Source organism: Varroa destructor, unplaced genomic scaffold, assembly GCF_002443255.2.
Source record: "Varroa destructor unplaced genomic scaffold, Vdes_3.0 BEIS01000005.1, whole genome shotgun sequence".
NCBI lineage: Eukaryota > Metazoa > Arthropoda > Arachnida > Mesostigmata > Varroidae > Varroa > Varroa destructor.
Genome location: NW_019211458.1, coordinates 28,337,504 through 28,364,835, shown reverse-complemented (window position 1 = coordinate 28,364,835; position 27,332 = coordinate 28,337,504). Strand labels below are relative to the sequence as shown.

Below are 27,332 nucleotides of genomic sequence, written 5' to 3'. Positions count from 1 at the left end.
CTTTCCATCGGGGAACCCGCACAACACAGTCGCACAGTTTTCAGGAGATTCCGAACGTTTGGAAGGTGTGGAGCCACTTGTCTAACTATTAAAAAAAAAAACGTTTTTTGCACTTCGCCTAAACAGTGTTTAGGAATAAGGTTACTTTTACATGTTTACAACTCTGTTGCCCATCATAGAAAGTCTTTGCAGAATAGTGACAATATTGTATTAAATTAATATAATGTTTATGAACGTTTTGCACCTCACTTTGTCATGTAAATAAGATCCACGTGCGGATCCATCAGCCGGTGCGTGTTCACAATTTTCTCTTTTCGGTTACGCCAAAAATTGTTCGTCTGACAAGTGATTAATTGTCAGGTCGTTGTTGAAAAAAATATAATGCAATTTCGGGCAATAGATCGATATAGATATTAACTTAATAAACTGTACGCATAGCATATGGCCGATTGAACAAGCTTTACCTGAACACAAGTGTTTACTATAGCACGGGTTATCAGGTAATTATATTTTTGTGTTAACAATGAAAGAACGAAAAAAAGTCATCGCTTCCGCTTTGAGGTTGCCTGCAGATGATCCATATAATGCAAGTATTGGTGAGTATTTATGTTTTGATTTGTTTAACGATTAATTTTGTTAATTAAATTAATAAATACTATGTATCTATAGTCGCACCTCTAGTTAAAGAGAAATGAAACTATTTCAGAGATTTCTTAATAAATAATAGTATTTTACTGCAGCACATTACTATTATTTCTCCACATTGGAGATAGTTTAGAACAGTACAGAAATAGATGTCCAAAACTCCATAAAAAGATATCCCTTTCCAATAATCATAATTAAATAGTTGTCAATCATTCCATTTCACACTGTCTTTATTTTCGTCGCCAGTTTGTGTTAATATTTCGTTAGATTGTTGATTAACTTAAATGTATGCGACAGCCACAATGCACAGCTTTAGTAACAAATAATCCAAGTCAATTTACGTTGGAGGAACTCGAATATTATTAGAGTCCATTACGATGTTCAACATCCTTAACTGTATTTAGAAACAAACGACGCTTAGAAGTTATATTACCGGGTTATTTTGTGAGAGATATATGTGTGCCAAATCATATAGCCATATTAACATGGCAATATATTGCACGGTCGATGTAGTTGTTTTTTTTTGTAATTTTTACCTCTGTCTATATTTCAGGTGTTCAACATGAAGCTTTTTTTTCGTGCGAGAGAATTTCACAACAGGTGGCAACTTTGCAGAACGTAAGTGTACGCTATTGTATGGGTAACATATTCATTGATGTTGACCATTTGAATCGGAGGTCTTCTCCATCAGCTGCCTGATCAGTCTATCAGGTTTGATCACCCTTGCCAGTTTTTCGCTTATCTCCAGTTTCGCAAAGGCTTTCAAGTTTATATTTTATTTTGTCGTTGATCTTTTAAAAGTCACATTTTTTGCACGTTTATTAATTTACCTAGTTCAGTTAGAGTTTTATATTGAAAAAAAATTAGCATTAATGTCTACTTGTTAATGAGTGCCGATAATAGAATAACTTTTCATCAAGTATATGGATTCTTTTAGAGAAGTCAATGAATGTGTAGTCAAAGTATGCTTGAAAATAGTCACACACGCTAACTGTGAGTTTTAAAATATATTTTCGCAACCGGCGCTGAAAGTATCAATTGATCTCATTAAATAATTCGTGTTGACACATTGACAAATTTTTTTTAGATATTGAGGAACAAGTCCGAACTGCCTAGCAATGTTCTTTTGCCATTTCTGAGCACAGTCTACTTGGCCGCCGACCCGCCGCAAGCCGCTGCACTACGGAGAATTTGTTACGGGTAAAACGTCTTCCCTCAATGCTTATTACACATTGGTTTCTTCTACTGGCTTGGCCCCAAGGGAGTAAGCCTATACGTACTTCTACACACTAATGCACACTCGTGCAAGGCTCGTAACTATCCACAATAATTTCATTATATCATATATTATTATAATTAGCGATGCAAAAAACAACAGCCTTTGTTACGTAGAGGCCAAGTGGCAACTCCGGAGATTAAGCAAGAAAATCTGTACGTAACATTTATACGAGCGTTTACGTATGTTTCTATGCCTATCTCTATTGTTCCTGATCGTTACTTATAACATAAACTGATTACATTTAGTTGCATAAAGCTAAAGCGTATTTTGGCCAAATATCATTTTGATAGTTTCGAATCGGGCTGGAGTAATTCGCTTTAAATTTAAGCGTTACAATAATCCTTTTTTGCGTTTTCCGCCTTTTTCCGTTTCCGCGGTCTGTTCATATTCGTTGGTTGCGATTTTAGAGCGCTTCGCGAATTTCCGCTCATCGACGTCTCCTCAGCACTTCACAATCGGCTAATGGTGCTCATGGAACGTGCCGGTACAGCCCAAGACGTGAATCCCTGCAGTCAGCTCGACGAGTTATCGCTCTTAGCTGTATGGCATCCCCATGGACTGCAGACGCTGCGTATTGACCTATCCCGCGTGCTCATTTATCTGGCCGCCGCTTTGAAATATATAAAAATGTATGAAAAATTTCTTCGCTATTACAATATTTGCTCAAATTATGCGTCCTATTGCTAAGTATGTGCTTAATCGCGGATACAAAATAATCAAATACGACATTGCATATTGCGTACAGTTACTGAAAAAAGCGTAAATAGTATCCGAAATGTTTATGTAGTGTTTCTAAGAAGCGGTCGTGAATGCTTCTACATTCTCGGTTTCTTATAGTTTATCTGCTCCATACTACACTTAACGGGAACCGATACGTCAGTTTTTACTCAAACTGAACTCTGAATTCAAAATCAAGTGAGAAACGGCCTGCTCCAATGACAGCATTAATTAATGCATGATCTTTTGTCTGTCGTCGTTTAGTCTATCGCGACGTGGAAGCCAAGAGCGCGAGCGCGGATTTAATTATGCCTCTAAAGTAGCTCGATGCGCAGCGGCCCTGTCCAAAGGGGGTGTTTCAAACGAGAAAGATAGAGATGTCTTGCGTCAGATTTGTACAGGAATTAAGGAGCTTCTTATTGACGGTGAGCGTTTTTGCATTCTCCCCTATTGTCATTTCATTTTTCCTTACTAAGTCATTTTTCACACACAAATAGCTCAATATTACCCATTATCTTTGCTAAACACTGGGATGAGACCATAACTTCTCACAATGCGTACTGTTGAATGTCTAGATAATTTACGGTACTTCTGAACATAGATATTAGTAAACGTCAGAAGCACTCGCCTACCCAAACACGTTTCAAACGTTTAAAGGCAACTATATTTTCATTTGGTGACCTAGTATGTGCGCTTGTGTTGGAATTTTAAACAGAATCTACTATGTTGTCCTGTCGCCTAGCTTGTGGAGTTAGCCTTCCTGAATTGATTAGAGCCACCAGTTCTTCAGAAGATTCCAGTGGCGAACCTCGTGAGGTGTATGTTGCTCATAGTGATGAGCTACTGGCAGTTCCCTTAGCACATGTGTGTTTCATCTCTGGAATGATCAATATTACGCCAATTGATAACGTAAATGACTTGAGAATTTACGAAGAGCTGCTTTCCGACCTGGATCGCCTTGGAAACCGCCAAGGTAACACTTCTGCTCAAAGCTGAACAGATGCTGACGAACGTGCTCCTTGTTTATGCTACCAAACTGCGTCTAGCTTAAAAAAGAAATATTTTTTCAGCTGCCCAACATTTCCAAAGTAGATAATAGCTAAGTCAACCAACATTTACCGTGCGGATTTTTGTAACGCGTTGAAGTGTCAAACGGCTGGAAATATCTAGTTGATCAAGTATATGGAACATATCCCATGACTTATAATTAGGTGTATAAATAGCGGTAATAGATAGTCACGCTATAAGCTATTTTAATTTCATTGAACCTAAACGGCTGCATCTTTGCCTGTATTTGCTGTATCACACAGAGTTACAACAAGAGGCTCCATTTGCGCTGACTTGTGTACGCACAGTTTTACAGTGGACTGAGAAGCTCTGTAAAGATGGCAGGGGTTCTTCACGGGAAGTGTTCGAGCGGCGATTCGAGGACTTACTGAGAATTGCTTTTTCAAATATTGAGCACTTCGTGGACGTAAGCTATATCTTTAGTCGTTTTGAAAAAAAGGCGTTGTTAGGCGAGGTTAAGACCTTCTTAATTATTATACCATATAATTTTCAACAGGCTCAAAAAGGGCACAAATATCATTCATAAGAATGGTTTACTTTAGAGTCTGCCTCTTGATTTGCACAAAGCTGAAAATTATGGTATTTCTAAGAAATAATAAAAATAGCAGTGAAATATTCATAGGCGCAATACAAATCTCTTAAATAATGTGGATTACTTCATTTCCATATTCATAATTATAACTTAGATTCGTAAGTCTTAACCTCGGTTACCTCAATAGTGGAATACGGCAGAATGGATTATTTATATTGGCCAAATTGGGCGGATGATTTTAAGCACCAACTACGACTTACCATTTCATCATCGTGCACGTCTACATTTCCTGATTCACATTCAAAAGTCCTAAGTCCTACTGTGCAACTTGCAGGCCGTGCAGCATCAGGGAAAAGCGTTATTCAAAGTAACCGTAGAGAATATGGTGAAAAATCCTGATCCGAAGCATATAGAGTCGCTAAAAAGAACATTCATTCAACTCCTCAGTGAACCGCATTACAGAAAAGCGAAATATGCTCCCTTACAAATAATCGCAAAGCATATCAAGGTATGTACTTGTTCATAATAAAAACATCCTACTGCAACTCTTCGGGCGGACAACATTGAACCTTTTTGAATTCTGCATGTATGAGTTAGATTTAGCTGCGTATCACCAAAAGGCACTAACTGTAACATAGTACACTCTACTTCGGACTTACTGCGATACCCACAACTTAATTACTGAATATGCTATTATTGCTTGCTTGCTTTATGGCTACGTATAGACGATGGAATCATTGTGCGTTAAAAAAAAAAACAGCTCGAGCTTCAAATGATACATTTGGTGTTGATTTAGTTGTCCTGCTGAAAAAACTTACCTATTAGCTAAGAACATAGCTATTAAAGTAGTTACCCTACAAAATAATTTGTTTTAGGTTCACAATATAATCAATGCAACAGCCGTACTAGAAGTGTACCAGACCCTGCAGGAGAAAAATATGCTACCTTACGTGGAAGACTTTATTCGGGATGTGGGCGGTAAATGTTTGTTAGAAGATCCTCAAAGGTGAGTCTTACCTTTCTGAACAAGTGGTTAGATTCAGGTCGCCTTATATCTGGAACTAGGCTCAAACAGGAGCAAATGGGCAGCGGCACAATCATTGCAAACGATGATACGAAGACACTTCCAATGCAGCTCCTATATGTAGCTGCTGTATGCAAATTGTTTTTCAAATCACTTTTCGAATAAAAGCTATTGATATGACCACCATACTTGTAGTTAATAGTTTTAGAAGTATTTGACCCGGCCCCTGTAAATAGCCTCAATGCCGTCGCTACTTTCTAATGTATATATACCTTCATACAGCTGGAATGCTGTTTGGGTGGAACCGTTTTTCACCATTTTCGACAGTAACCAATGTTCCGCAACGGTCAAGAACCTTTTACCGGGACTTCTTCGACTTCAACCGGCTCTAGCTGACGAGATTCTTTCTCGTAGCAATAATCAGCGCTACCTGCTATTGGCCCTCGAGGCACTTTCTCCAGATAAACTGTTCGAATGTCCACGGAACCTCGAGAATGCGCAGTGGCCAACGGATGAAAGGTCTCATTATGTCGCGCATTCTCTATAGATATATTTTATCACTAGGCCGTTGCTCAGAAGAACACAGTGATTTAGTTAACGAATAGGAGTAAAATTATATTGATAATATGTTGTGTGAAAATGTCGTTTTCTAGTACATTTGTTCGGGCTTTTGTTAACGCACGCGTATGTATCTTAGAGATATGCCCTATAATGTCCTAGTAAAGTCGATTGCTCTACTGAATGCATCCACCTCTTTAAGCTAAATTTCAGATTTCTCTGTTAAAATTTACTATCGTTTATTGCTCGGTTTTCATCAATCAACAAGTCTTATTCAATTTCACATTTACAGCGTGCGCCATAGCCTTCTTCGACTGTTGACGGAATGCCCTAAGTCTTGTGAACCCATCGATCCGAGGGCAATCCCACATCTCAAAACCTTCCTTGAGTTGAATATATCAACTCAGAGTCAAGCTCTCCGTCAAGCAATGTTTTCGTCTTTTAAGAAGCTTTTACAACGTGCCGCGGACAGTAATATATATTGGCGAAAACCTGGAAAGAAACACGAAGTTTATGGAGAAAAAGGCATCGAAGATGTACTGAGGCAAGAGGGTTGGATCAACCGCAATTTCATATATCTAGAGATTATATATAGAGACCAAGATAAACATTTAACTTTGGCCCTTTTACGTTTTATTCTACGTATAGGCAAGGAGAGGAGCTGGTCACCCATTTTTGGCTTTTCTGCCTCTCTCAACTTCATCCTGGTTGTAGCTTTTTCACTCGTTCGACGGCCCTGATGCTGCTGGAATTAATGGCCCCACTTGCACGGAACGATCAATGGACTCAGACGAAGGCACATACGCTACTCTACTGGCTTAAGGTAAGGCCGTAAAAACAATCCTAATCTTGCTTGAAATTCGGACGAGTTAAAATCATTAATATACAAAAAATACTATGCTTAGGACTCCTTGGAAATATATAATTTATAAATAACTTTATGACTCTATGGTGCATATTTGAGCACAGCTTTATAGTAAAGTCGACTAATTCAAAGGCAACAAGATGTTCCATTTTAAAGTGATGTGCAATTGTACTCTCACTGCTGTTGAGTATAGCCTTAACTCAGATGTTATTCACTATCGGCGACCTATATATATATATATATATAAGTTCCAAAAAATGTTATATGCTGAAATATAGCATAACTTTTGACGACTTGCTAAAGCCGCTGGAACTCATCATTTATGCCATATTTTCACCAAAATTCGATTGCCAATAAAAAATGTAATACTTAGTTGTGATAGGTTACGGACACAAGCTTTTGAATCTTTTTACGTAAAACAATTGAAAAACAACTCGGTCAGGTCCATCTCACACCGCCACTTGAAATTTAATAAATTGATGTACATAATTAAGCTAAGTTAAATCAATAGGCTATCAGAAAGCTCTTGTTGTGTTCTGTTTTCTACTGCGAAGTCTAATCATTGTCATTTAATTAATTTGCTTTATTAACTTACCAGGACACTTATGAGAGAAATAAGACAGCTGTGGTACACATTCTCCTTACGGGACCACGGCACCTTTTGCCTTTCGCGAATTCTGAAAAGGTACTTAACGAGTGGCTTGAACATAGCGTTATATTAACGCGGTCCGCAAGGCCCCCGGACGGAGTTACAGCTTCATACATACTTCGCGTACTTGCCAAGACAAGTAGGGAACAGATAATACAAGGAAGTACTGCTTCCCCTGAAGATCAAGTATTCTTGCGGTTATTTGCGGCAATTCTACCCGAACTTCGCAATCAAGTTCAAGTAGCACTGAATCAAGGTGAGCTCTTAACGTTGTACTTGCACGATTTGCATATCAATGAATTGATGAAATCCACTATTATTATTATTATTATGTATTGAATAAGAAAAATCACACACATTATACACACACACCCACACACACAGATTTATTTAGATACGTTTATTCATATATTTACATATATATTTAGATACATACATGTATATAAATTGCTGCATAAAAAACAAGTGAGGCGACTAAACTAATTATTGCGATTGATGGAAACCGCTGGATGCCATAAATAGTCACGCAGCTTATTCAGTGCCTTCCCTCGGCATCATTTTGGTCACCAGTTTAACTCACTTCATATATACTTGGTTTAGATGACTTTTCAATGATTCTTTCATAAGTTCCGCTATATTCATGGTATATTTTCAGGGCTTTTGGAGGCATCATCGTCTGCTCCGATGTACAGTGCTCTACTCTGTGTGCGCACTTTGTTCAATGAGGCATTTTCTTGTTCTCTGAATCTAGCGCACATTGAGGAGTATCGAGTGATCCTCCAGGAAATTCTAGATCTTTCGTATAAAATAACTTCTGTGGCATCACCGCTGGTCACCCATCCAAGCCCTGAGGGTCGTGTTGATTTCAACGAACACCCCGAGATCGTCGAGCAATTTAAGGCTGCTCTCAATAGAGGATTTGGAAAACGACTTCGTGAGTGCACAAACTCATTTATAAAGAAAAGCTATAAAATACTGTAAATAGTTATTTTTTTCATGTGAAAGGCTATACTTAAGACTACAAGGCGGGGCGTTTCCAGTGGAACCAATTACATCTAATATCATTTCGTTTTCCTCGCAACGCAGGGAAATTGTTTGTTTTATCATGCCCTAGTAACCAGTGACTTTTCACAAAATAATTATGTAAGTAGTAGAAGATTAATAAACTGAAAAAAAATAATGATACAAAGTGAAACAGTAATTGATATAGTAGGCTGCAGTTTAGAAATTAGATTTTTTGTTTACCTTATATAGCGTAGGCTGTCTCCGGCTTACCTTATTTGTTTTTTTCCTTGTGCCACAGATAATGCGGATGCGGTGAAGACATGGGCAGTGGCTGCACAGATGATGCTGCTTTGCAGTTGGAGGTCGCATCGTGAAATCTCTCTTTGCTTTGGCGATATTGCCTCACACCTGGGAAAAGTTACCGCTTTAAAAATTCTACCCGAAGAGGAATTCGTAAAGATGGGAGTCTATTTTATGAACGGTCAGTTTTTTCTTCAGTGATTAGATATCAGCGAAATAAGTCATATTTATAATGTTTTACAAACATACAATTGGATTGTATGAACTTAATGAATGAAAGTATGAACTTAATATTAAAAAAATTTTAGCGTTAAGGGAGAATTTTTTGCGAAGGCACTGCAACCGATGACGACGCATGGTAACTGAATCACGTTCCACTATAAGTACACGTAGCACCTGACAAATCAAGATTACGAATTTTATATAGGGCGTAGTGGAAGTGATGTTTGTAGAACTCGTAACTATGTGTTGGTTAGTCCTATTCGCCCTTGTAGAGTCTCTTGGTTGTCAGAGCAACTTTATTAAAAAAAGTTCCGATTCGTCTTCACCACCCCCCACGTGAATGCGCAAATGAACTTCAAATAGGCAAAGGTAGCGGGAAATTTGAATCGGCATCTCAGCTCATTTAGAAATAGCGGTGTGTATCTTCCACATATCTTTTCAACCATGAGCGCGTTTTGGAAACGTTTGTTTCGGTCGAGTTTCTTTCATTGATCCGTCGAGGGATACTTCCACACTAGCTGGAGTCCGTAGGGAGGTCTTGGAACCGTCTTAGTTTCGAATTAAATCAGCGATATTTGTAAGAAAAGTGTCAAGAGTATGTTTCTACTTACGCACATATCAACGGAATATGAACGAAATAACATATAAAGATGACTCACAATACAGATTTGGATCCGAACGAGGTATAACAGAAGGTGTGAGACATTTGAACCGAGCTCTGGACCATTATGTTCACTAATCGAAAAGCTCTCCTTAAGCATAATTTTGAAGGGTTTAGGGGAAAAAGCATTGTTTACTTCATTCATGTAATAATTTATTTGTCGTATCCTTTCTAGAGTTGTGTCGTGTACGACATCGCGGTGCTTTTGAGCAGGCATCGATGGGTTTTTCGCGATTATGTTACTCTTTATGGCGACATCCAGACGAACGGCTTCGGCGTCTTCCTGAAGAATGGCTTGATGAGCTAATGTCCCGTGTAGCCAGTGGAGAAGTTTCAGCTACGAGACGTAGCGCAGGATTGCCCTTCATCGTGCAGGTAAGTTTTAACGTATTTACAGTAGAGTATTCCAAACTGATAATGCGCAGCAGAATATTTATAATCAGTAGTCGTTTCGCAAAGCAACGTAATGTTGGCCGTCGTTACTCTACCAATTCTTCACTCGGTTCAGTTGCAGACGGGCATGCGAGACTACCCGCATCTTTTTTAAACATCCAACTTCGCTAACCAAATCTTCATTGCCATTGAGCATCAGCCTTTACACAATCACGTATCAATAAAGCAAACCGGTTCATATAGTACGTCGCTACTGTCAATTATTTGTGTGCATCATTTTCTAGCTAGCTGTTTTTGCGATTCCAGTCTATTGTGGTCACGGAGCCTGAAGTTAACGCCAATGGCGGATTGAGACGTGCTATGACAGGACTGCTACCCTTGGCAGCTGGCGAAGACGAGAAAGCTCGGGTCCACGCACTCAACGTTCTTCGGGCGCTCTACAGGTAACATTGATTGTAGCAGTTGAAATAACGCTGAGCTAACCTCTCATAACCTATAATTGAAAGATATAGAAGTGGCCATCTCAAAAAACATTATTTACATTGTAGATTAGTTAATTTAAATTGGGTTTAGCTGCTGCCATTGTTCATATAAACGAAATCGCAATTTCCGATATCCATACATAAGATTGGATCCATTTAGAAGAAGATATAGCTACGTATGACACTAATTACATGCAGCTGAGTTATCGTTAATATATTGGAATATTCGCTGTTTGATTTCCAGAGATACCCAGTTGGGAGAAAGCGTCATGGGTTACGTGAGCTCCGGACTATGTTCAGCTTTGCGAGGTTTCTCTCATCCCGCGTGGCATGTTCGCAACGCGAGCACTCTGCTTTTCTCGTCGTTAATGACGAGAATCTTTGGAGTAAACAGATCACGCCAAGATATCGAGCGTAAAAATTGCCTTACCGGAAATGTTTTTTTTCAGCGTTTCCCAGAGCTTTTACCGTTTCTTCTTGAAAGAATTGCTGAACTTCTAAAGCATATGTAAGTAGGCTTTTTATTTTTCTGTAAATAAAATGTTCAGAGCACCAGTGGTAGAGTAAAAAGTTTTAGATGCATGTTAAAACCAACCCCGATAGAACTGCACAGTATTAAATTAAAGAACCTTGTTTCCATTGTTGATATTGCTATATTTATTGCCATTTGTTCGCTTTATGTTTTAGCGAGGGCCACACGGGTCTGTATCCCATTCTACTCCTGTTAGAAAGGCTTATACCGTCGCTAACAGACTCCAAGTTAGGCGCCTTTATGCCTCTTCTAGATGTCTGCGCGGGTTCTTCGCTTCATGGCATCCGTGTCGCCAGCTCGAAGGCTTATGCCTCGTTGCTTCCGGCTGAGTCCCGTCTGCAGGTTCTGATACAAAAAATGCGGATGCTGGCAGCCGGCGAAGGAAAAATTGGTGAAAACCGGCTTCACGGAACCCTGCTGCAGGTTGGTACAATTTGATTTTTTCTAGATTTCATAAAGTTTTTCGTAAATTTTAGGCGAAACTTTAAATTTATTTTTGCAATAATAAAAAGGCCTTGTGCTTATCTGGAAGTAACACTAACGCACTTTGATTAAATTCATCAAATACATCCTGGCTCAATTTTTTGTGATTTATACTTATTTGTTTGCGATGTTTGAGATTTCTCGTTGATTATTCCGTAATTTGTATGCACTGGCTAGATTCGCGCGGTGCTTACAATGTCGGAAATGTCGAGCGAACTGACGCAGGCCTTGAGCGGCCCACTGATGGAAGGTGCATGGATCGCGGCCCCTCATTATGGCCTTGCAGCTGCCGAATACATACGTTTACTGACATCTTGCAGCTCAAATGTCGATAAGGTATATATTTTATACATTTTTTTATTTCGCTATAATATGTTGTTGTTCACATACGTTTTTTACAAAACACGTTTGATCCAACGCGCACGAAATGCATTCAGTCTTCTGTCACTGGTCTGCAGGCAGTATAATTTTCTTTCCCTTGCGCAACGCCACAGTTTTGACGTGCAAAACAATGCATGTCATTTAGGAATCCAAGCACAGTTAGGATCTGACACGCACGTCAGCGTACACTTTGAAGAATCATATAGCACACACGACTTGAATTGGCTTTTAAGATACACACGATTACGCAACATGGTCTTTCAGGTATTAGAAATTGTTCCTAAGGCGGACCTCATCATTCCGGGCGGTGACCAGTTTCAAGCCGCCCTCATAAAGTACAAGCTAACATGCGGGTAAGTAATGTGCCAAGTCACTTGGTTAAAGTAAAATCATGCAGGGTACAAAAATGTCTTATATAGTGTTCAAAGCTAATATAAATCTTTAAGAACGCATTTGACAAATTAGCGCAAAGTAGTTGCGAAACACCATTATATATTTCTAGTATGATGCTTACTGACACGATAAGGGTACGATATCGACATATCGTTGTGCGGGAACGTAAACTTTGGTAACTTGGATGAAAATAGAGAAATTTACATGGCACACACACTCATCATAAAATGGATAACTCTAAGGACCAGTAGAAACTCTTCTCGCAAGTGACTCAATTGCCATCTTCTGTGACACAACTGCAATTTTTCATATGGCTGAATAGAGTGCCGGTTGACGCTCGTACTGACAGCGAAAAAGCGGCCGCCTTTGAATTTTGTTTGGAACATGGTTCTGTATCGTCCGCCATCGAACTTATGAATCAAGTTATTCAGTCCCCTGACAAAGAACATCCCGATGTTCAGCGAATGGTACGTTAAGCTGGTTTCTCCCGTGTATAATTACCTTTTGAATCATTTGATTTAATATTAGTGGATCAAATAAAAAATCTAATATCCGTAGTTCAATGCAAGCGAAGTCCATGTACTTATGTTTTTCCTTTTGACAGGCATACGAGCTGGCTACATTGAATGCGGGTAAGCTTGATAGGTTGGAAACTCGTGTGCTCATATTGCTTGATCGACTTTCTGTATTGACTCACCCTTCCGTAGCTGTGGCCTTGTTTGGGCTTGTAAGCGCATTTGTGCCTCGTCTCAAAGGTAATTTTTTGCGTGGGGTCATAGACGCGTTACGCAAGTACTCAGCCCCTAATCAAGATCCGGACATGAGACGGGTTGCCGCGGATCTCGCTTACAACCTGCTTAAAGCTCATGGTGAGGAAGTGTTCGTGAGAAACGCCGCGAGTCACATATGCTTAACCCAGGCTCTTGTTAACCTCGTATTGGACAACGACGTCTACATAAGAGACCGTATCATCGATGGTGTGGCGACGATCAATGCGGATTTATTATGTCGGCTAACCCCCCTAGAAGCTGTACTAGCTATATGTTCAAAGACAACAGCTAATCCTCAGGCATTTGGCCAATTCCTTGTCGAGCTCGCCTCAGTAGATGATGACAGAATACCTGCCTTGGACAACTCTCAAGATCAGGACTCAATAGACGGAAACATTGATGAACAACCATTTGAAAAAGGTGAACTAAATACATTCTATGATACGCTTGTCATCGCAGAGTCATGTCGACGGACACTTGAAGAACTTCGGCCTCGATTAGTAGGAGATCTCAATATGCCAACACTGACGCCAGAACAGAGCGCCACTATTGATAAACTAGAGACGCAGGTCCTTCAAACAACCGATTACGAACTTGCAAGTAACCGGCAACTGGACCGCGGGCTGGTGTTACTCGGACAGAAGCTCACGGCACAATCTATGGTTGTGGGCAGATTACAGATTTGTGAAAGGCCTTTGATAAATAATATGTATTTTTCTCGTTTTGCTAAATTCAACAATTGCACTGATTGCACGTAGAATGATTGTTACCTTGTGCTTGTACATAATATGATAATATTTTGGTGAGGTGATCCTTTTCAAGTGTATAATTGTCAATTTTTTCTCAAAGAAAATATATATCAAGTAGTTCTATTATTAACTATTAATTGAGCACAGGCTTAGTACATTGTTAGAGTAGGCACTCGTATTCTTGTGAAGCATTAAACAGCAACGTGCGAAAATAATGTCTAGGCTTGGATCTAGGTTATGTTATAAAAAAGGTAAAATATAAATAAGAATAATAGCAAAGAAAAATTGAAGAGATTTAGTTTAAGAACGAACACGTTCTCTGGTCATCATAAAAGTAGCGAAATATTTGGCCTCTCACGTTAACTCGGTTTGGCTGTAATCGAAAGGAACTGTTACCTATATTACAGCTACGAGTAAAACAATCAGGTAGCATTATACGCCATTATTTAGATGTCGAAATCAGTGCGGGGCCCGGCAGCCAATAGATGTTAGTCGTTATGCAATCGTTAACCTAATCGAATGTACAAAAGTCAGCCTTATCAATATATCCGCGTTACAGGATAGGTATATACATATATGTACAATTATATTGTAGTGCTGTTTTATGTAGTGATATTTGTCTAATCCCACTACCTATGATTTAGCTATGACGGCATGTAAACATAGACTAGAACATATGTTTAAGTACTTTCGTCACGAAAACAACGTACTAGACACGTATGAGAACAATTAAAATAAAATCTATTCACTTGTGTCAGGAGCAAGCCAATCGGGACAATCTGTTGTTATGTGTCAATAAGTTCATTGTTATAAATGGATGAAAGGAGAGAATCGGCACGTCAGTAGGAAAAACAAAATACATTTCACTCGTTCGGTGACAATGTTACTATAGTCGTTTGTTTGTCATTTAACTGTACTGGCGCAATTTAGGGATTCTGTCATAATCATATTCTCACGATGTGATTTAGCGTGTTACTAATTACAAGCGTTATTAGTGGTAACTTTGCAAGATTTATCAAAGCTTGATATCAGTTCAGATGTTCAGTAATCTCTTAAATGCCTTGATATTAACTGGATAGATAATATGTTGAATAAGAAGGAATAAGATCTGATCTTACCTAATACTAGTGTTTAGCTGAGATATTATCTGAAGCGGTATGATAAAGCAATGGAACGTAAAATTAATCCAAACATTTACAAGGCTTAGTATAATGCTACCGATGTTTTAGAGGTTCAGATCTCATAATAACGCTTCCCATAAATTAATCCCGATAAATAAACAGCCAGTATAAACAAAGTGGTCTGCTACGTTTAATTTCAAGTATAAACTGTGTACAAATATGAACAGACTGGCGAGTTTTTAAGCTGTTTTGTGTAATTTTGCTTACATGCTATAACTGCGATATTAGTAAGTGGTATTAAATTGCCAGTCGACACTTGGAGCTATTGAGTAAAGACTGTCACCATAAATACCAGTTAATGTGCTACTTAATAGCAAATTTAATAAGGTAACGAATTTAGGCTTTTTGTGAATCAGCCAGAACGCACGCTTCCAGATAAACTACTTCGAGGATAGGCGATTTCGTTGTGTTTTATTTATTAGAATTCGCTAAACTGTGCAGTCAATTACGAAAAGCAGAGTTTCTTATGAGCAAACAGCCACATAGTAAATGTTTCAAGTTTTACGTTCGGTACTGCACTCGAGAGCTCTCAGACAAGTAAATCGCATCAGTCAATTTTGTCTTTCGTTACACGTTACAAGGCTGTAACGCTTAGCGTGCCACAAAACACAACTCTTGTCGAGTGAGACGCCCAGCGCAAAAATCGTCTGCTATATCAGAGCTGTATGCGCAGTCTCGCTGAACCAAATAAACAACATACTCTTGTGACCACGTTCGATTCGGCATTAGGATTGTGAGGGCAGGACTCACTTGACCGCTAAAAAGACAGTGGACGGGCTCAGTTTCTGTGGCAATGTTTTGGTTTCATTGTTGACTCGTCGAATTTATCATAGCTTACAGTGATCGTTTCTGTTTCGTAAGTTTTTTTTTAACACTCTGTAGATTTCGATTTACGATCATATCAAGTTTTTGGTGCCACGTTACTATATGTCTAAAGTGTCTGACTGGAGAATAGACTGAGGTGTCTACCGCGGTGTACTAGTCCTATTGTTCGATCCTAATTGTCATCATCATCAAAGCGACGGGGAAATTCCACGTAGCGGGTGTGTATACGCATAGTAGTATATTTATATTAGGGTATCGCATCTAAAGATTCTACGTCGTCGGCAGTAATGGCATTGGTCGACATGTATTTATTGTGATTGTGGTAACCAGATTACGCGATATGGTAATATCGAAAGATCTTATCTGTACACAGCGTATAAATGTATACCAACGCGACTGGAATTCCTGAATATACAAGCTGTCTCAGATATGAAAATATCGAAATTTTAACAGTAAAGCAAAAATTGCACTGCTAAATCGATAATACACGATCCGAATATGAGTTCGATAGCTTGCAAGGTCGGATATCTGTAATCTATGTCAATGAATTCCTACCTATTTATAAGCAAAAATAGATTAGTTATTAATATATATCCCGTGATTCTCCACGAAGTATGTACATCTAGTCGAGTTTTAGCAGAGATAACGAGAACCGAACAACTTGAGTGTTTTGGAAGTGTTCAAAATGGTATTGAGCTCTTAGCCAAACAATAAAACCTTCGTTTCAAATTTTCGCTGATTCGGAGAGGCGTTACTGCAAGGAAATGAAACGTTTTAGTATTGGCATTTTCTTAAATTCTATCCAAAATAGTAACATCATTTTTTTTCTGCTGTTAGTATCTATGATACCTTTTTAATCTCTCCAAAGTTGGGGGTTGTTATTATTATTTTATAACATCATATTATGTATCGTCACTTATTCTTAGAGTTCATAAAAAAGCAAATATTCATAAACGATTCGTTTGAACTCTGTGAATCTTGCTAAGATAAAATTCAAATCTAATTCGTGTTTGCCTATTTAGTGTTTGCCAGTATTGATATCGATGGCTTACTCATTTTGCCTACAAAGATATAAAAAAGAACATGACAAGAAGTGAACCACAGATGAGCATTTATTTATACATATAATTTTTTACACAATGTTATCTATGTATCTACAACGTATAAATTTGAAAGTATGTAATGTAATAAAATTATATACCACAGTAAACCATACCATTAAAATGATATGGCTATGTTTTATGACAATATAATAGAATTGGGTATTTTAGTATGTATATGTATTATATGTATATTTCTAAATAATGTTATCAACGAGAACACGATTGATCGGCCCGGATTTGGGTTCGATGTTTTCAAAATCAATTTATGGTTAGATATATTGAAAAAAATTTATTCAAACAATAGGTGCAGAACACGCGAAAATTATTTAAGTTAACATTATCTTATCACAGATTTTATGTTTGTGCAGAAGCAGACCTATCTTTGGGCCGTTAGATGGGTACAAGTCATTACGCCCACACGATCTAGTTAAAAGCTGCATATTGACAATAAGACAATTATACGCGATGAGTATCTATAGCAACGTACTAAGCTAAATTGAAATCGTTGATAATATATTGTGCATCTTTATGCGCAATACACCCCAGGTAGACGATAAAGAAACTGATTCAATTAGGCTTTTACAGCTTAAATATAAAACTAAGGAACAAACAAAAAATACGTGTTTTCTTATGCACTCATATATATGAAATAAGTTAAAACTTGAAGTAGAAAGTAATTACAAATAAATTGCACCCATTGTCGTAGGTTAGAGTAATGGGCTTTTTGCAATGTAACTGAAATCATGAAACTCGTTCAACTAAACGATATATTTTCATATTCATTATCATATTATATTGTTCTAACTTGGACAATACTAATAAAAGGTCTTAACATTTTCTTTGATTTGCAGGAGACCCATTATTTATTCAAAAACACTTCGTCATGTCGTCATCCGAAATACTTGCTATTGGGTCCACTTCTGCTAGTCAAACGGATTCACATACAGCTTTCAAAGACCCTGGGTCCGGCGTGTCTTCAGCCGATGATAACCGCAAAGCAGAAGTAGTAGCTAATGAAGCAAGAAGACATTCTAAAGTCGATCATTTGTCACAGGCCCGCGAGCTACTAGAGAATCTTTGCAAAAAACACGTCGACCTAACAGACTACAGCAATTCTGCCGGACCGTCAAGCGGTGGCCTGAAAAGTAGTACCGATCTGACCAAGCTGCGAGATCAAATCTGGGAGCTGTTCTCCGCAGAAAAAACAGATATCGATTATCTTGAATCCGCCGCGTTTCGCAACAAGATCCGTCTCGTAGAGCAAGGCTGTGTGAAGCATCCAAAAAAGAAAAAATTCCATTTTAAGGAATTGGTTGACAGTATGGTCGTTAACCCGCCAAAGAGCGAGGTACGCGATGTACTAACTAGTGAGAAAATTCCATCACTTATATTTATTGGGTGCAATCGCTTATTCGATATGAGTATTGCACATACACAAAGCCTAACATCAAACATACTAGATGTATGTCGGTAGATTATGTGTGATTAGATTGCGTCTATATGCTAGTTCTGGTGCATATGATATTGATGAAAATATTTTTAAATCAGGTTTTTTACTATCTGTTTTTCTATCTGATTGTTTGATTGCAGGAACAACGTAAACTGATTCAGATCAACCGAAACCGCAAGGTAGCCAAGTCATCTGAAAAGCTAGTTGAGAAGCTGAGCGAGAAACTGACTGAAATCATAGCAAAGATCAACAACGTCGAGCAAGAAAACGGATTCGAAGAGGACGAGGAAGATGCGGACGTTGAAATGGAATGTAATTATGTCTATCTCGATAGACTGAAACGGCGTGCTATAATTCTGTACAACAAAATCCAAGAGGTATGTATAATAGATACGCAATGGATAAACAAATAAACAGTTGTCAGCCTAAAATGATAACATATGTGTTGTAAGTAAGTACGCTAAGACTAGAAACCCCCACGCGGTCTTAGACAACGATGTCTCTCTTTGTATGTTGAAAACCCGAACGGGTTTCTTGGCCCATCTCTGGCCCATCCGGCAAACTAGCACATTGGATAAAACCTAAAGAATTCAAGCTTAAGAAGTAGTATCTGTTTCAATCCTCATTTTCAGCTTGAATGTAACCCAACGACAACAATGCGAGAAAGCCAACGACCAATCACCGTTCGTTGTAGCACCTGTCCTGAGGTGAATCGAGCCGCCGGAAAGATGGCAACTCGGTGCATCCGCAGGGAACTCACGCCGGATTTTACTGATGTTCTTGCTATCGTTCGCCGTGTCAACGAAAAAGCGAATCTTGGTATGAGTGACGATCGTCAAAGGTGAGAATGATGCCGTGTTTAATCAATGGTTTTGATATTATATCATGTTGTATACAGGATATATTGTTATAAAAGCCTTAAGTTATAAACATGTATATTTAACGAGGGTGTGCTTGATACTCTGTCAGTGTTCTGGGACTTAGGAGCGTGGAAAAATTATGAAGGATATATTGTATGTAATAATGCGAAGGATTGTACAAAATCCGTATTATTTATAATAACAGGTAGATGTCAGTTTATAGTGAGCGGAACCTTAGTCAGTTAGTGATTACACACAAGCGCTGACTTCTACAATGCACTTGGCTGTGAACAATGAAGTACTTTTTCTACAGCGTTGGTGATAAAAAAAATTTATGTGATATTATTTCATGAATGACAAGTCAAGCGATACTATAAAAATCAACTTTATGAAGTAGCGCAAGTAGAAAGACGAAAGGGATGCAAGCAAAAAGACAGTAAAAACAATAGAGGATGGAATTATCCGCTTCGTTCTGTGTGCTGTATGTGCTATGAAGATATCCTGAGGATAGCCATATTATTTATATAGAAAAAAAATAATGAATGGCATTAAAAAAATGTAAATAAGAAACCATTTTTCTTTCTCTTGGCGCGGTTTTGATACACCATAGCATGCTGTGCCTGTCAGAATGGTATCTTTTGCCAATTCACTTCATGTTCGAGCCAAAAATCACCTATTATTCTACATAATCCAATCATATAATTTTGTTGTATCACACGATATTTTGTTAATCAACAGGTCAGTTGCTCAGGAGGTGTTCAAGGAGATTGTCGAAGAGATAAAGAGACGCCGAATCATAGAAACACGCTTGAATATGGAATCGCTAGAAATAGAGTTCGGACAACAGGTGAGTTTTTCAATTTTATTCTGTTTATCAGAAGTATAATAGCTACTTCATTCACCTCAACTGTACCCTATTGTAGGGTGTTTATATGGTTGTATATTCATTTGTTGTTCGATTGTAAACATAATGAATGCTCTCTTATTCATAAAACAGGGCTTATACTACATAGTAAGTATAATGAATCTGTGTTGTTGTAACGTATCGACATTTTTTGCTTTTATAACAAATATAATTTTGTGTTTCTGTGTATGTTCTAATAGCTAACTAAGCGCGATCTTGGTGTTTCAGGATGAAAGCGATCCGGCTGAAAATGATCCTGAACTTAATGCGCGCCTAAGGGCAAGTGAAGTTGAAGGTCGCGAGCGAATAGCGGCTGTTATTAATGAGTTCGCGGACAGGCAGGCCAGTGGCGCTGACGGCAGGAACGACCTACCACCATCATCTGACAGTGTCACTGCAAGGTCGAAAACACCAAAAGGTATTTTCCAACTGTAGCAATTGAGAAGAAGTAATTCACTGACTAGTGTATTATACTTATTCAATACTCAACTAATACTCAATAACGTATGTGTATATATATGTGACACTTTCTTAGATGTGGCACTTTTGTCAAATCTTTTCTGTGATAGGTAGTAATTCTTTAGTCGTAAATATGAAGAAGGGGTATTGCACGAAGTGCTTCGAGTTTTTCGGGGAGCATTTGAATTTTTTTCGAGTGCTATAAAATCTGTTTGACGTTTGAATAACTTCCTATTTTGGTCGTTTGTGGTGGTGTTTTACATTCGGGCTACGTAGAGATGAATAATCAATGTTCCGGGCAGATTTGGCAATGGATAAAAACTGGAGGGATAGAATAGTTAATAGGCCTGAAGTTAGTCCGCTCGCAGTGTTTAATAAACAAGCTAACGTACATTGCTTCCTAAATAATTGTAGCATATACAATATTTTATAACAGATTACGACCGAGAAAAGGAAATCTACACCTCCAATTGTAATTTACCTGTAATAACCAAAAATAAGAAATTATGTCGAGCCATGTGTTTTCTAAAAAAACATCAATAGTTAACTAAAACACTATGGACGCCTACTTATACTAACAATTTCTTCCTATGGTAAATAGTTGCAGGCTCAGACTCACCAAAATGGTATTATGGTAGCGGAGAGCCCAATGCGGGTAGGAAATCGCTTTCAAAGGGCGCTGCAAAACCATCTTCTAGCCTCCAGTCATTCGATAGAGCTAGACAAGATGAGTCTGAGCATGATGAAGCTGAGGAGAATGACGACCTTTCGTCCGAAGTCGACGAGTCCTATCTTAACTCCGATGAAGAGTCTGAGGACGACAGAGACAGGACTGGTATCGAAAACTTCGGAGGAGCTAAAATAGCTCAGGACGAGATTATAGTAGATAGTGATCATGATAAAGGCAAAGAAGATGAGCGTGAACTGGGTCAAATGGCGTTAGAAGATGTCGGTCACAAAGATGACTCCCCGACTACGAGTAATAGAAGCGGTATCTCGCCCGCGGCTACGGGTTGTCAGAAGGAAGATATCGAAGCACGCTCAGCATCAAAGAGAAGCCAATCGGGAGAAGAGAAGTATTCAAATGGCTCAGCTAGAACCGTCAGCGAAGCCAGCAAGGCGGATAGTAAAACCGATGAGCGTAATAGCAGTACTAACAGCAGTGGTGCTAGCAGTCGAGCTGACGGCAACAGGAAACGAGAAAAAGACGTTAACTCTATGAAAGAGAACGATTCCAATGAAGGACTACCACAGGTCCGTGAGTTGTCCGAGGTTGACCTTAAGACGGGATCGGTGATTGAAACAAAAGGTCCTAGTGCTGCTGGAAATGAGGATGACGTATCTACGGTAGGTAACATGCTTTTTCACGTTCCTGAATTAGTAGTATGTCCTTACTTTAGCATGCGATCATATGCACAAATCTTAAAATTCGCAAATACTAGGTGCAGGTATCATAAAGCATCACGATCGCAAAAGCTAGCTGTTACATAAGACCATGATTAAGAACTTTTTAGAAGAAACAGCAATAGTTAAATTTTGGTTACACTTAATTTTGGTACCATATTTTGAGAAGAAGTAGTTTACCATTGCAGGGGATCATTTTCGTCGAATCGGTCGACGATGATTCTAACCCGTGTCTCAAATCGAACGGCCACCATTCATGTCGAATCAAAAACGATCGGGCGGCCCCGAAGTCTAAGAAACGTTCATCGCAGAACGTTTTCGATGATGATAAACCACCTTCGAAGAAGACGGCCGTAATTGAACTGAGTGATGACTCGCAGGACGAAATCAAAGGCGATAAGCCAGAGACAGTTGTGTCCGGTAACAACGCCGCCTCCTATAACATTAGCATTGGAAGATTGCGCGCCCTGGGTACGAATGTTATGCCTGTTGGAGAGCTTATCTCACACAATCCTCCGGAAGTCATTGAAATTGATGATTCTGATTAGAAGTACTTAAACCCCATTATGAATTATTCGAACTTTTAATAGTATTCGTTAACAGGGTGAATCAGATAAACAGTAGGGTGTGCATTAGACGAGTAAGCAACTCAAGGTATTATGTAGCTGAGATGTTCATTGACAAGAAATACATGGATGTGGAAATCATAGAAGATTATACACCGATAAGACTTGCTATGTCCTGGATGTTAGCTTTGAAAACAGAAAATAAGCAAATATTTAGCGGTCGCAGATGTTCTTCTTCTTCATAATAATAACTACAAAAATATATGATGACATTTGATCATAAGTAGTGGAACAGGTAGAATATCATTAAAGCCAATAGCGGATTCAAAAAACATCCTAGAGATTGCTATGAAGGTCAGTTTCTACGGCACAGAGTGCACTTATCCACACAGAGTCACTTTTCTTGCTGTATAATGGGGCCACCAGTGGAAAGTCAATTTCACAAATTTAGCATTATATAGAAAACCTTTCCAAATATATATATATATATATATATTAATTCACATTTATTTATAAGGAAATATCGAAATATACAAATATGTCGTACTTGTATATATGCAGCAACTAATGTAAACATGTTTGGCGAGAGACACGCCTTTAAAATAAATATGAATTGGTTGTTATTAAAAAAAATTGAGCAGTTTGTTCTCATTATTGTCGACAATAATAATTAATAGCATGCATTTGCAGTTTCCAACTTATATTTTTGAAAATTTAACCTGCGTAGATTTTCGTAAAATGAATGGTATGTGGATAGTGGTCTATTTGGATCATTACGAACTTGTACTGATTGTTTTTGTGGATGTCACAGATTAGTAAGGCAAAGTATTTGTGGCAGAGTTCAAATATACATCACGCCTTTAACGCACGTCAGCAGGTGAATTGTGGGTTCACCGAGAACAGAGTTTAGTAGAAAACCCTGTGTCCTCCCCTATTCGATGCCATGACTGACGCACATTTTGAAGAAGACGCTTGCTGTGATGGACAAACAGCCGGCGTGTGCAGAGGATGCGCTCGGTCAGTCTGAGCAAAGCTTATAACAAGTTACGACGGTTGCGAGCGAAGAAAGTTCAGTGTTCAATAAAGGTTCCCTAACGCGACCTTACCTGATGTTTACCGAGCGAACACTTGCAAATTAATTGCGTAAGGTATGACAAATCAGTGTATTCAGCTCTTAATGTCTGCTTCCTGTTTGCTTCTGTTGCTTCTTTCGCCATCTCTCAAAGAGATGAGTATTTAGCAAGAATAGAATGGCATGCTTACACATGTACGTTAACACTGACTATTGCGGTGTGCGGAAAACTACGGTGTGTTTTAAGAAGTTAAGTTTCATTGTTTAGGAAAGAATATGCCATACTATCTTTGCATCGATTAGCGCACGAACTTCGTCGATGAGCAAAGTCAAAAAAAATGTTAGCTATCTTTTAGAAGACGAGTGTGTATTAAACATGTATTAAATACCCGTACTATTAATTAATAATAAAAACTAATTACATAAAGGAGCGCAGAAAAAGTTTTGAAATTTGTTACAACCCATCATAAGTTTCACTGGGGCAGTAGTTGAACGTTATTAGCCTCTTATGAATTTATGATAATACATATATAGTTTTTTTTTTTATAAAACTGACATCGGAGCAATCGTGTCAGTAGCCCTAGGGATCTGTTTACTTGAGGCCAAATACAATGAGAATCGTCAAGTGATTTTCCAAGATGATACGAACCATGTATCGAGGTCTATTTCATCTTGATCCACTTAAACAATAACGGTAGGGTTTGACTTAAAATGTTTGACATCAAACTGTTTTTTAGGGTTCGCTGACGGTGGTATTGCTTTTTCTGGAAGCAAGTGATAACACGTTTCTTATGTTTGTACTCAAAAATCAAAGGATCTAGCGAACCGAGGATTTTCTGTTAATTGTAGATTCCTTCGGAGATATAAAGGTTAGGTGTCTGCCTATTAAAGCGACAGCTTTGTAAGGTAGACGGTGTAAGGCCCAGGCGTAGACGCACGGTGCGCTTTACGTTGAAAAGAGTCTGGCGTATAAGGCCATGTTCAGAGATAGCTCTGAACGTAGAACTCGAAGCCTTTCTAGATTCTAACAAATCAATGATAAGTGCTCGACCTTTCAGCACATCAATGCAATTTTAAAACATTGAATTACGCTGAGTGTTTTGTCTCAGTGGTATCGGCAAATGAGGTGATCGAATTCAGCGGTAAAAAGCTTAAAGACTTTATTTCGATAAAATCATTGAACAAGTGCGTGTGCCAAGAATGTCACCGAGATCTACCCAGTTGGCGTATAGTGTCTTGAATACAAGATGCGTTTTTATTAGATTTATAACTGGTGGGGTTAGGAATACCTAACCCTATGTATTATCATTTAGTCCTGCCTAATCCGCCGACATTTTGAGATAAACAGCACGGATCATATCACCACGAATTTCATCGAAGGATGAGCTGAAGCTGTTAAGTTTGCATGGTAGAAAACTGTGAATGGCAGCGATTACATTGGGGAAAAACAATTTTGTAAGCCTAATTTAAAAAAAATGGATATTATTTAAAATAACTCAACCTACAACAATGAGGATACCACCACTTGCATTGGTGGGTTTAGCCAGATAACATTATAAAGGTTTTCCTTTAGATCAAAAAATGTACACTCGTTTTATCTAAAGGCTGGAGCGCTGGGGCGATAAACAGTATTTTAGACGCCTACTTCAATTCATATTTTCTTGTGTCAAACAGTTGCGGAGTTACTCCTGGGTGTATGTTTTGCATACGGTAAACACCGCTTAGCTAAGTATGCAGGTTTAACTGACAGTGATCGACAATTTACCTGTTTCAAAACTGGTTCTGGACGATGTTCTACGAATTCAAGCAAGCAAATGGAGTAGTTTTTTTGTATTGAGAGATCCTATCTTTGCAAATTATTGTTTAGTGGTACGCTTAAGCTCAATTATGGAGTCCTCATCATATACACTAGATTTATTTCGGTTGTTTTATCCTACCGCCAATGCGTGTGATTTAAGCTGAACGGCACGTATCCTATGGAATCTTGGCTGAACCATTACCTGTAGTTTACATTTAGCTCCTATTATTGCTTCTTCCAAAACTCTAGTGTTTTTTAATAACGTTTCGAATCAGTATCTCCTGAGCGTCTCGCACTACCATTTGGCAAAAAAAGAATTGACAGGAGTATCATGGGTACGCGAATTTAAACTAACGAATACGCACTGGTTGATGAATTTGAATTCCGGAAATGTGATTGACTCACATTAAGTTACGAAATCTATGGATTCTGTATTTCCATTTCAGTCATGCGTGATTTTATCTATATTGTGAGTTAATTCTTAGTGCTGCCAATTTTTGCGCTTTAAATGGCGCGCCAGCAACATTTCGATCCTTAAAGGTCTGCAAAACTGTTACCTTCAAACTACAACCGCTGCTTACGGATACGGTGACTATAGCCTTCTAATTTTACGGGGATATTAGATGAAGAATCTTGAAATTCCTCAAGCATTGCATACTTAATTAGAGCATAAGGCAGTACTGTAAATAACAACAACTAGCAATAATTAAATATACTGACAAACAATGTTTGCATTCTTCTTCCACTGGCAAGTCCAAACGAGGATCAAGCGGGTGCGTAGTCTAGGTCAAAAAGATACGAGAAAAAGACATCCTCTGCATATGAATGTACAAGTGTGGATTGTAAGGGAAACTAGTACTATAGTTAATACTATAGCTAGTAGAATATGTTTCAAATACGCAAAATCAATAATACAGCACTTGATATCGGCCAGGCTGCACCAGATCAACAGATACGTTAGCCTGTTCGTTAAGTTCAGTCAAACGTGACTGAATCCGACGACTGGCTATTAATACAAACATACAGAATGTTTAAAAAACCTGTTTAGTATTTAATGAGTCATAACTTTCTGGTTATCTTTCCCTTTCGATATTTAATTAATTGGAGGTAAGGAACTCGCCAAGATTAACCTTAAACAAAAAAAATTGCAAAATGCTATGGGAAGTATGACAATATAAACATTTTTGGGCAGCTCCACCTGCACGACTTATAATTAATCGGGTAAAAGCTACATTTTAGACAGATGGAATTGTTAAGCATCTTAATAAACAACGTCCCGAAAAAACAAAAACATCAATGATTTTTATCAGTCACTGAAGAGTTAGAGCTGAACAGTTCAGAATCGTTCACCACAAATAAATTACGAACTTGGCATCAGAAAATCACGTGTTCATCGCATTTTAAGATGTGGTAAATAGAAAACTTAGATTCCAGCAGTAGCACTTCCTATCAATAAAGATGAGTCGGACCAAACGTAACAGCATCGTATATTTATTGGGAGTTGCAGCGTGGCGCAGCATTTCAAGCAAAAGATTAATTAGACGAGTTAATTTCCCGTGAAAATTTATTTTACCACGCACTCGGGAGAATTTTGGTAACGATAGCGAATTATATCTTCAAAAGGAAATACACCCGCATACTGTCATCGAGATGTAAGAGCATGTACTACTGTTGTACGAATGTTCCAGATAAATAGGTTGAACGAAAGGGTCCTATAGAACACTTTGCACGTTTTTCAGAACTGAAGCCAGTAGGTCGTTCCCTTTAATGGTATTTAAAAATAAATTTTACGATATTTAAAAAAGAGAACCTGCAATATTTAAATAGCTAAAAGCCGCCATTAGGCACCAATGCGCCACAATATCAAATAAAATGTTTGTTAACATTTGTGGGTCTGTCGTTATCAGTAGCGTTTTGGGCGGAATGATAACAATTTTCAACATCTGTGGTAGGGAAAAAAATAGGTATGCATTTTATATTGATTTTTTATAGTTTAAGTATT

General features: G+C 38.4%; 1 protein-coding gene and 1 long non-coding RNA gene across 8 annotated transcripts; one reads left to right on the top strand and one right to left on the bottom strand.

Annotated features, from left to right (window-relative positions):
• Positions 1–78: 78 nt before the first annotated feature.
• Positions 79–22,897, top strand: THADA (Thyroid adenoma-associated protein homolog). 3 transcript variants are annotated; one of them, XM_022807449.2, is made up of 30 exons: positions 79–596; positions 1,199–1,263; positions 1,733–1,845; positions 2,332–2,553; positions 2,906–3,066; positions 3,357–3,614; positions 3,952–4,115; positions 4,576–4,749; positions 5,117–5,247; positions 5,548–5,784; positions 6,116–6,367; positions 6,472–6,646; positions 7,287–7,593; positions 7,993–8,271; positions 8,641–8,823; positions 9,701–9,900; positions 10,225–10,361; positions 10,645–10,908; positions 11,088–11,355; positions 11,593–11,751; positions 12,061–12,149; positions 12,512–12,656; positions 12,794–12,821; positions 17,669–18,165; positions 18,408–18,644; positions 18,900–19,108; positions 19,866–19,974; positions 20,260–20,449; positions 21,092–21,837; positions 22,083–22,897. In XM_022807449.2, exons 1-30 carry the CDS (start codon positions 524–526, stop codon positions 22,440–22,442), a joined length of 6,432 nt encoding a protein of 2,143 aa, XP_022663184.2. In that variant the 5' UTR covers positions 79–523; the 3' UTR covers positions 22,443–22,897. The 3 variants fall into 3 exon arrangements, with proteins under 3 accessions (XP_022663184.2, XP_086845987.1, XP_086845988.1); XM_086989862.1 differs by having other exon boundaries at positions 523–596; positions 1,791–1,845; XM_086989861.1 differs by lacking the exon at positions 3,357–3,614 and having other exon boundaries at positions 80–596.
• LOC147755501 (uncharacterized) lies at positions 6,046–15,954 on the bottom strand. 5 transcript variants are annotated; one of them, XR_015328154.1, is made up of 5 exons: positions 15,274–15,954; positions 11,806–11,984; positions 8,613–8,750; positions 7,284–7,512; positions 6,046–6,315 (listed from the first exon to the last, which is right to left on the bottom strand). It is a non-coding gene; the product is annotated as an uncharacterized LOC147755501 (long non-coding RNA). The 5 variants fall into 5 exon arrangements; XR_015328155.1 differs by lacking the exon at positions 15,274–15,954 and adding an exon at positions 15,182–15,256; XR_015328153.1 differs by lacking the exons at positions 11,806–11,984; positions 15,274–15,954 and adding an exon at positions 15,097–15,250.
• Positions 22,898–27,332: the final 4,435 nt, after the last annotated feature.

Coding starts and splice junctions, on each gene's coding strand:
- THADA (XM_022807449.2), top strand. CDS start 524: ATGAAAGAACGAAAAAAAGTCATCGCTTCCGCTTTGAGGTTGCCTGCA. Junction 10,362..10,644: donor GTTCTTCGGGCGCTCTACAG/GTAACATTGATT, acceptor TTTGATTTCCAG/AGATACCCAGTTGGGAGAAA. Junction 21,838..22,082: donor ATGAGGATGACGTATCTACG/GTAGGTAACATG, acceptor TTACCATTGCAG/GGGATCATTTTCGTCGAATC.